Raw genomic sequence first — 10,697 nt, 5'->3', positions numbered from 1 at the left:
TATTATTTTTTTACTATAAATAAGCAGCAAACAGAAAAATACATTTTTCACATAAATATTATGTACAAAATAAAAGTTTTTCCTTCTTTTCCTTGGAACCGTTGCTTCTTTTTTTCACAATTTATCTCTGCAGCTGTAGTTTATCCTGACCTTATAAGATGCTGCTGAGGTAAAAAAAAAAAGAAGAATTGTGTAACAAGTAAGAAAGTAGGCAGTGCTGAAGATCACAGATTCATTTCTCTGCAGAATTTCAAAGATCATCTTTTCTTTTTTTTTGTCTCAGAAAGAAAAACTTGAGAAGAGACTCGCCGCTGCCCTGACATCCCTTCCTAGTGTTCAGGTATAAATGATCCTTTTCTCAAAGCAGGAGCAGACAGTCCAGTGCAAACTACTAACAGTCTACTTGTACTCCGGTAAACTACACTCATTTATTTTGGATTTCAGCATTTGCTGTCTGCCGTGTAGCGTCTTTGCTGCCGGTTGACTGAGCAGATGTCCCAGGCCGGACTTTTAGCTGGATTTACGCAGGAACATGTGTGGGTCGGCTTCATCCGAATCACCTGGAAGAACAGAAACGGAGAGATCGGTGTGACATTTTGCTCCTGTTTTCGTGTACGATCAACAATGAACCTGAGCCGTCAAAAACAGTACCTGAGATTTGAGGAGGCGCAGCTCCTCCTGAGCTTTCCTGGACCGCTTCTCCAGCTCCAGGTACTTCTCCTTCAGCCTCTCCCTGTCACTGCGCTCCTTTAGAAAGTCTTCTTTGTAGACTTCAGCCTACAGAAGCATTTAAATATTTAAGATCCACCAAAAAAAGGCGTTTCATTGCCGATCAAACACAGAAGTATGGTCTGAAAATGAGTTTTCCAACAAGCAGAAAAGTTTCCACTTTAAACTTTATTTTCTACAAATGTCTTTAATTACGGAAGCGGGTGTTCTTCATGGTAATTTTTTTAACTACAAAAGCAAAGAAGTACAAACAGGCTGGACACTAACCTCATCTGCTCATAAAACTGTAAGATGAGCTGCATTTTTGTTTGTGGTGATGCAGAAAATGAGTTTTCTGAGGTTTGCCTTGATTTTAAGATGCAGAGGGAGGTAGGGACCGTCAATAAAGTACACAAGAAGATCCCAAACGAAACAATAGCAATTTCTCAGAAACTCACGATACGTCCTACCAATAATTTCACAAGTCTTCATTTTTGTTAAGACAAACTCCACAGAAATCCATAAGATTGATCTCTCTCAGAGTGAAACGGCGTGTTCAAATAATGCAAGTTGTAGACGTGTCCTTATCTGCCCTGCTGTTGTGGGCCTATAAAAAGAAAGCTCAAAACACACACATACAAAAAACTTGAAAAGTAAAACTAAAAATTATTTTAAAAAAACGAAAAGTCAGCAAAAGAAATCTTGAAAAACAAAAATCTTATTAAAGTTAGAAAAGTGCAACAAAGTTGAGGCTTCATAAGCAGATGAGGTTGGTGCCCAGCATGTTTGCAGTTCTTTGCTTTGGTAGTTTAGAAAACATTTTTAAAGAAAAAGATTAATTTTTTTTTTTTTAATTTAAGAAATAAAATAAAAACTAAAATATTGTATGAAAAATACATGTATTTTATGTTTTATTTCATACAATATGCTCCCATACATTTTTTTAACGCATATTTCTTTTGTTCTCATATCTTAAGGCTCCCGTCATACGTCCTTGAATTTTTCTTTTTGCATTTTTCCACTAAAAACTTGATCTTTCAACTAGATCTGCGTTTTTCTTTAAGGACCAACAATTCAAATGTCAAAGATTGTATTTTGATCTCAAAGTTCCCTTGAAAATTCAAGCGGTTTCAAATGATGAAGATGAAAACGGACCTGATGTTTCCAGATGTCTGGTAGTTTTTCGCCGTTCCCCCCTCCAGGCCGAGAACCGCAGAGAGCCTCCTCTAAAGCCTGAAAGGACATTTCCACGCTGAGGTCACGACCTTCTGAAGCTGAAGCTGAGCTTGGTTCAGCAGCAGCAGCAGCGGCAGCCTCACCTTGTTGAGTCGCCTGATCTCCTCGTGCTGGTGCTGCCCCCTGCGGGTCAGAGTGCTGTTCAGCAGCCGCAGCTCTTCGGCCTCCTCCTCCTCCTCCGCGGTGACAACATCAGCCTTTCCTTCTCCCGTCTGTGAGACATTTCCAAAAGGGAAACGGTGAAGTTGGAAGTCAGACGTCTGACTCTGGATTGGACCAGAGGGAGAATTTTACCCGTCTGTCTGCCTTTTTCACGTGGAAAGTGACGCGTTTCTCTCCTTCGTCGCCCGCCTCCTCTTCAGAGCTGTCATGGAGCGACACTGCCTTTAAATATCTGACCTGGGAATTAAAAACCGATGAATATAAAATGGTAGAAGTCAAAAACAGAAGGTGTGAGCGCTGAAGGGACTCCTACTTTCTCCTTGTAGTATTGCACCATGGTTCTGTACTCCTTTGCCCACTTCTTGTTGATGGAGAGAAGCTGAGGAAGACAGTGGATGGAAGCTGTGAGCGTGACACCTGAGGATGAAGATGAGTGGGCTCTGAAAGGAGCTCACCTCTTTTCTCTGCTCCTCCAAGAGAACGATCTGCGCCTTCAAGCCGACCTGGCTGCTGTTTGGGGATTCCTCGCACTGATGACCAAAAAAAAGAAAATGGGAATGGTTAAACAGAAGCAGCTTTTCTTTTTTTTTTTAATGTACGACATTGTGTAAGATGACCGCATCCATCGACTTCCTTTTACAAATTTATGGAAGTTTTGTTGCAGAACCCTTTAAACAACAACGTTGTGCGTTTGTGGTCTGGAAATCACAAGCTTGAGCTTTGGGTCACCAACCTTTGGGCCGCTGAAACGACGCCCTTCTCGACTCGAGCCGACAGGCAAACAGATTTCATACCTAAAATGGAACAGATTTCATCAGAAGCCATTCTCTCCATCCCATAATGAACAGTGAAACTGCAGGAGGAAGAGGCTGACCGGTCGGCGTTTGGCAGGGACGGATACAGCCGCTGTCGGGTCTTCACAGACGTTCTCTCCTCGGAGTTTTCCTGCAGCGACTGCAAAAACAAGCCGGTTCCCATCAGACACCAACAAAGAAAAAAACCTTAAAATAACATTCAGTGAGATATTTACATGGAGCAGGTAATCCTGTTTTCTAAAATGATCAATCACAGACTCTGGTTTAATTTCAAAATAAAACATTTTAGTAAGCTTTGTTGGACAAAGTTAGGAACAATAAATCCAAATTTAACAACAATTAACCCATAAGAACCCAGACTTATCTTCCAAATAAAATCCATTTCTGTTCCACTGATGTCACCATTGGTTCTTATGGGCTAAGCTAAAACATTTCAGCATGAATCTAAAGACAGATTCCTTAATCCTTTGGAAATATGGAAAGATAATTCCATAATAATGAAGAACAAAAGCTAAATTAATATATCTAAACTTGGATCCAATTTCATAAAACCCAGAGCATTTAGGATAATCCATAAACAGCTAAGTCAGAAGTAAATGAACATCTTAAAAAAGAAAACCTTTGGGGATGAAGCCAGATGGATGTGAAAAAGTAAATACATTCATAAAAAAAAGATGCAGAATTTAAACTGCTAGGCAGGAGATCAGGAGAGGGATGAAAGGAAGGAGAACACGAGCAGCATACGATGGATGGATATTTAAAAAGTGTATAGTAAAATAAAAAAAATAAAAATAATAAAACAGTTTAATACATTGTAATAAATAGTGTAAAATGCAAGAGAACTAAATGTTTATTGTTTCAAATGTATAGATAATAGTTTTTGAAGACATTTAACTTATTTACTCTGATTGTAAACAAATATTATTGTAAGTAAAATACATACAAATCTAGACTATTAATTTGAGCTCTGAAGATTTTAGTCCATTTAAAAAAAAATAGCAGTCAAAACAAAAATATTGACCTTATTACAGAAAAAATACTTTAAATAGTAAATTAATAAAATAATGGAAATGGACGATGCAAATAAATAAAAAAGCGCAGCTTTTAAACGTATTTCTATTTCCATTTTGACGTAATAACAACATCAGACTGACTCGTTCACGCGCAGAGACGGACGTGGACTCACCATCACGGTTCTCCTCTCTGGTTTCCTCCTCGCGAGCTCTCAAATCTGCGGCTCCTGCAGCAACCAAGACGGTTTTATACTCGGAAGCTGTGACGTCACGTGGCTTGTCCAATCAGCCGCAGGGATTCCCTTTTCACGCTCGTGCGGTCGCCCGCGCGCGCTGCTCACAAGGAAAGTCCACGCAGTTCATTAGGAGCGCGTGCGGTAATCAAAAAGACGCATTTACGGCACGTACTGATGAGTCAGCACGCTGAAAGAAAAGTCAGACTTTACTTGGTTACCTAGCAACGCCTGACACATCCGTGCTGGATTTTTGCGCATTGCAAGTCACATCACGTGAAAAGTAAACAAAAAAGTATGTAGAGGTAATTTACTATTTTTTGAATTGTGGTTCGAGTCTCTATTGTATTTATTTATTGCAATATTTTTGAGAATTTCTGAGAATGTAATTTCAAAATAAAAGTTTTCAAAGAGCTATTTAAATGACAAAGCCTTAGAAGGAGTAACTAAAAGTGAAAAGTAACTATTTAAAAATGATTACTCAACTCAATTATTACTCAACGACACATTTTTGATTAATGATAACAACAACGTGTCCATTTGAGTTCCCAATATGAGAATTTGGAACTCTGTAAAAAGAAAACAAAAAGAAAAGTTTTCCATGTTGGAAAGGAGAACTTCCAAGAAGAACCAGGAAACTCAAAGATGGAAGGAGGAGGAAGATTCACAGAGATGATGTGGAGTTCAAGAAGGAATGCTGTCAACATTTGAAGTCCAAACCTACTATTTATGTCATAATACAGTTTAAGGAAGACATATCATTTGAATTAACAGATCCAACGAGGCGCCTCTATAACCATTTAAATAGGCGTGTTTTCAAACTTGCAGAGTCCTTCCTTTTTTTTCAGAGGGCTGTTTGCAGTTACGCTCTGTCAGCTCGTCAGAACACAGAGTGCCCTACTCACTTCCTGGGTGGTTAGATTGCAGCTCCAAATCGAGATAAATGTGTCCGAACGTCGTGTTAAACCAATGGGCTTATGGGAAACTCACACTTTACACAGGCCGCTCTTGTTACGCAATCTCCAGACTGGCTGTGTTCTTAAAGGTGTTGAGTCAGAGGACACTCGTTTCAGGGAAAGAAGACACGGGAAATACGCTGCAGTAACCGGCAATCCGCTGCACGCAGAGGACTCAGCTGTTCTCATTTGTCAAAGCTCTTTGCTTGAACCACTTAGCTGGTTTTTGTTGGGTTTGTCTGCAACGCACTTCCTGAAACAGGCTGGCCAAATAGAGACGTGATTCCCCAAGAGAGAGGACAGCCAAAACTCACAGTCAAGGAAATGTTTGGCTGAAGTTGGAGCTTCCACTTCTGGTGATGTGATCGGGACTCAGACCCGTGAGACGCCAAAACCAGAAACTTCCTGCATGACAGCTGGACACGTTTGGGAGATTGGAACAAAAACTCCCACATGATGAGACACTTTACTGTAATCAGAACTGGAGGTGTTGGCAGCCAGTAAATACAGACAGAAGAAACCTAAACATTCCAAACGAAACATTGCAAAAAGGTCCGTTTTGTGGAGATTGTGTCTCTCTTGCACTTTGTGAGAACTGCACACTGTTGGCGGCTGCAAAAGCAGTAAATAACCTCAGAGCCCAAATGTTTGCCCTTCAAGAAGTACAGCAATAAACTGAAACCATTGGTTATTCAATTCCTCCCAGCAGGTCCCTGAGGTCATGTGACCAGGGTCTGCTGGTTGTTAAGAGAACCTGGTTAAAGTCTAAAGGTGACAGAGTCTGTGCAGCGATGGCTCCATCCCTCTGGAGCTCCCTTCCTCTCAGCCTCAGTGTTTTTATTCAAAAAACAGCTAATCTAGCAGCTATCTTTTTAAAAAAAAGATTAAATTCTTTTTTATATTCTGTGTTTTACTGTGAAACACTTTGTGATTTTTATCTTGAAAGGTGCTACACAAATAAAGTGTATTATTATTATTATTAATTCAAGTTAAATAAATTCCCTACACTTCATCGTTTTCAGACAAAAAACACATTTGAACTGACTCAGGTGTCTCCTTAGTCGGACTGACTGAACACGCCTGATCCAGGTGATCGGCAGCAAAAGGTGCAGGGAGAAACAGGAGGGTTGGGCAGCCCTGCTTTTGCCCTCACACCCTGCACTCTTTACCCCCACAGGCTACAAACACCCCACAGAGCCGGATCTCTGTGTCGTCAAGTTCCACCTGCTGTGTTTTTTTTGGCGACTGTCCACTCGAGATGACTTCTAAAAACACTGCACAGCAGTTTGGCCGCTTTGACCCCACTATAACAACGCTTAACATAATTTTCATGTTTTTTATATCAAGTTGTTTCAGATTCCACCTGCTTACACGTTGGGACGGCCTTTTTCAGGCGTTTTAACATGTTCTCCTGGCATTTTTCTGATAATGGAGTGTAAAGAAATAGCATTTCTAAGTCATTCTTTATTCAAATAATCGTAGTGAATCGGGAACAGACAAAAATGCCGTTTGAAAAAGAACGTATTTGTTATATAGAGAATATTCTGGGCGGGGCTACAAGCTCCCTGCTCCGCTCCATTCTGATTCCCCCACCTGCAGACAAATAGATCCACGAACATCTTTGTTTTTAGGGATGTGAGGGGCTGCAAGCTAGTGGGAGTGCGTGTAAACAGAGAGCTCTCAGTTATGGGTGACAGGAAGTGGGGGTGGAGTTGCTCTGAACCGATGGGCCCGTCTACAACACAGAGGTGAAGTTCTAATGAACTCCTGCTGCTCTGCAGAAACTACGTCCCAGAGAGCGACACAGGTTTTCTGGCTTTGGCTATAAATGGCAGAATTATCATTAAAAGATCACTTTGGAAATAGATCAAAAGAGGATCGGAGTGGGACTTAAACGGCAAACACCTTCTTTTAAAGTTGACAACAGATGTTCATGATTTGTAGGATTTATGCAAATAAAATAAAACTTTTGACTTGGCACAAATCAATTTTCAAATCGTAGGTTAGTGGAGATTCGTAAAAAAAAAAAAAACATGCAATGACTGATTTTTTTTATTTTTTTAAATCTCAATGTTTCTTTGGGCTTAGAATTCACACTGCATCATACTGACATGCGGTAATGATGGCTCATCAAAAATAACCCCCTGCTTAGCATAAATCACCATTCCCTTCCTGGATGAAAACACATCTGCAAAGCTTGATTATTTGTTAAGATACCGCTTAGACTGATGACAAAACTGAGATAAAACTGAAGAAAACTGCTGTAGGATGACATAAAACAGTCGTTCAAATGTAAAGAAAAAAAAAAGGCAGTTTCAGTTTGAGGTTGTGCGCTGTTTATTTAGGCCTTGAACTGATGAGTCCAGTAATGATGGAACATTTCCTCATTCTGGTTATTTGATCGTTTTGTCCTAGAACATTTATTGAGACTTGGTCAATCTTAGATTTTCCTCAGTCTCTCTGTGCCTCACAAGACGTCGGTCATTTCTTGAAGCTTCAGAAGCTCCAAACGGAAAGACCCGTTTGGTTGTAAAGTCGGGTGAAGAGTTTAAAGTCCTTTTGCTTTCTTGAGTCAAACATTTACAGCCGCATGTGAGGCAGAGATGTGTGTCACCGGTAAAATCAGAGAGAAATGGCATCACTCGTTTCAGTTTTGTCACCTCAGAACTTCTGAAGAATCTGAGAAGTCACTTTATGAAGGTTTTTGTGTGTGTGTGTGTGTGGAGGAGAGCCGCTGTGACTCAAAGCGTGAGCATCTCCGCTGACGTTCCAGTTGGCGTGGCAGCACCTCGTGTCACGGTTTTTCGCTCACACATGGGCTTCTTCGTGAATAAGTCCGAGCTGCTCTTCCCAGCAGCGAGTCGGCCTGTTTACGGTACGAGCGAGAAGGAAAGAGGAGGTTCACCTTTTGCTTCCTTCCTGCCCCTGCAGCCCCGCTGTGAGGTGGGGTTTCCTCCTGTGGGCGGCATCGCTCGCACAGACGAACACGTGACCAACCCGCCTCCACCAGCAGGTGCAGAGGGTTTCTGAAGCTTTTCTTTCATCCTCCATCTATGTGTGTGTGTCCTCCAGGTCCATCCATCATGTCTGTATACTTCTGTGTTGCCTCAGAACACCATCAGTAATACTCTCAGTCTCTGGCTGTCAGTCGTATGAAGTCACTGTGAGAATTTTTTGGATGGTTACCCTTGTGCTTCCCACACGGGGCTTCCTCAAACAGTGTAAAAAAAAAAATCACAACCTGAGTCAGATGGAGTCTAAAATTGAAAACTGTGTTTGATCTGTCTGACAGCCGGAGAGGTTCAGTCAAAGCATGAAGGATGCGTGATGAAATGCCCCCATGCAGGTCTCTGCTAGGTTAGATCGATGAACCTGTGGCAGGAAGGACCACGGGGGCGAAGCTTTACATCCTGCCCTGCAGGAGAGCTGTGACCTGATTAATTCAGAACCCAAAAGTGTCGTAAGGCAGGAGGGACAACACCTGAAGCTTTGCTTTGCTGTCAGACCAGTCAGGGTTATAGTACTGTTAGTTTCTGTAAATGATTAAGATCTTTGTCCCATGGGAATTTCAGCACAAATGGAACTGACTTTTCCACCTCAAACTCTCCAATTTACTGCTCTAGCATGTTTTTAGTCAGAGAATACAAAGCTCATCGTGTTTACAGAAGGTCTGTGTTGAATTCTATAAAATAAATAATTAAAACAGAGCTCTCAATCAGGTGAGTGATGAGACGTATTGGTGTTTACAACCTCCAGTTGTGGAGCGAGCAGGAGGCATTCTCCTACTTTAATGCATCCAGAATGAAAAAATTAAAAGTGGAATGAAAAAGTTCCACAACCTGGAAATATTAACAAAGGGACAGGGAATAGATAAACCTGGTCTGAATAGGTGAGGTAAAATGTTTACTCAATAAAATTCAATTCAATTCAATTTTCTTTATATGGCCCAACAATAGTCCTCTCAATTGGCTTCATACCAGAATCGAATTCAATCAATCAATCAATCAATCAATCAATCAATCAATCAATCAATCAATCAATCAATCAATCAATCAATCAATCAATCAATCAATCAACCAACCAACCAACCAACCAACCAACCAACCAACCAACCAACCAACCAACCAACCAACCAATCAATTCAAACCAATCAACCAATCAATGAAATGAAATGAAATGAAATGGAATAAAATAATCAATCAAATCAAATCAATCAAATCGCTACCCCTAACGACTTCACTGTATAAATTACAAGCCCATCACTCTAAAAAAACCTAAAAAATATTTTCTATCTCCACCATTGCATGTTTGGATCACCTGGAGGGGAGGAACAGGTCATTTTTTTTCACTTTTACAAGAATCTGCTAAAGTAAAATTTTTAGATTTCCTTGGCAAATCCTAATATAATTGCAGATCATATCATTTCCTTCAGTTTAAGCCAACGATCCCTGATATTTAATATCACAATATCAGGGTAAAAATGTGCTAGCTGTTCAGAACGTACACATTTTAAAACCAACATTTCTTTCCTAAGTAGCTTCCTAACGATGCTCGAGGAGTTAGGAGGTGATAGATTAAAATCTCTAAGAGGAGTTTCAACTTTGGCTGGAACCAAATGTATATTTTCTTTAGGAAAATTCAAGGTGGCAACCACTTCCTGAGGTCAAAGGTCAACAGAACTTTTGTTGTTGACTTAACCTGGTGGTGTTTGTATGAAATTTTGTTCCTATATTTTGCGGGAATCAAAGGAGACCCAAACATGAGCGATCCGACACTTTAGTGTAAACATGTACATTCGTCAAATATGAGGAAACTCACCTCAGCGTTAAACCAGATTTCATTTGGTGAGTACATTTTATTCTTTGTATTTTTAGAGAAGAACGTCTAAAAGGGCAACAATGATGGGAAGTGAGGCTGATGTGTGAGATCAAACAGCAAGAAAAGCACACCGATGACCTCACTGGTTTCACTTTGGTCACCTCAGCGCTCATTTGTAGTCTGAAAAGCCACTTCTTGGCACCGCTGTGACTCAAAGCGTGAGCATCTCCCCTGTTGCTGTGGCAGCACCTCATGTCACGTTTTTTTGCCCCGAGAGGCTTCTTCACGAAGGCCCGGTGCAAGTCCGAGCTGCTCTTCCCAGCAGCGAGTCGGCCTGTTTACGGTACGAACGCCACAGAGGCGAAAAGGAAAGAGGAGGTCCATGTTTGCTTCCTTCCTGCCTCTGCAGCCCCACTGGGAGGCCACAGAGTTCCTCTTTCTCCTGCGGGTGGCTTTAGCTAAAAGATTTATGTCCTTTTATTCCCCATAGTGTGTTTCACTAAAGTCAGATCCTGCTGTGATGAAACCTTAAACTGAAACTGCAACATGCAATAATGAAAGACAAGACTAATAAGTATTGACACAATATTATAACTAATAATAAATATGATGACCGTGTCAGTCTTTGAACCTCTCAAATTGACACTTTTGAATCCGTCAGTAAGAAATAGAAAATAATTTTATTTAACCAAATAAAGGAACAACTCATGGTTCTTTAAGGAAACACAGACATGATGCAAAAAAGCAGAAATTCAA

General features: G+C 40.7%; 1 protein-coding gene across 1 annotated transcript; it reads right to left on the bottom strand.

Annotated features, from left to right (window-relative positions):
• Positions 1–267: 267 nt before the first annotated feature.
• On the bottom strand, positions 268–4,305 carry LOC101166590 (TNFAIP3-interacting protein 1). The gene is made up of 10 exons (XM_004081163.4): positions 4,108–4,305; positions 2,981–3,060; positions 2,840–2,900; positions 2,562–2,636; positions 2,420–2,485; positions 2,239–2,343; positions 2,028–2,156; positions 1,864–1,941; positions 652–777; positions 268–560 (listed from the first exon to the last, which is right to left on the bottom strand). The coding sequence occupies exons 1-10, from the start codon at positions 4,108–4,110 to the stop codon at positions 441–443; spliced, it is 843 nt and encodes a 280-aa protein (XP_004081211.1). The 5' UTR covers positions 4,111–4,305; the 3' UTR covers positions 268–440.
• Positions 4,306–10,697: the final 6,392 nt, after the last annotated feature.

Source organism: Oryzias latipes, chromosome 20 (assembly GCF_002234675.1).
Source record: "Oryzias latipes chromosome 20, ASM223467v1".
In the NCBI taxonomy this organism is placed as follows: domain Eukaryota; kingdom Metazoa; phylum Chordata; class Actinopteri; order Beloniformes; family Adrianichthyidae; genus Oryzias; species Oryzias latipes.
Note: the sequence above shows the minus strand (reverse complement) of the source record. Positions and strands in the feature narration are given on the sequence as shown.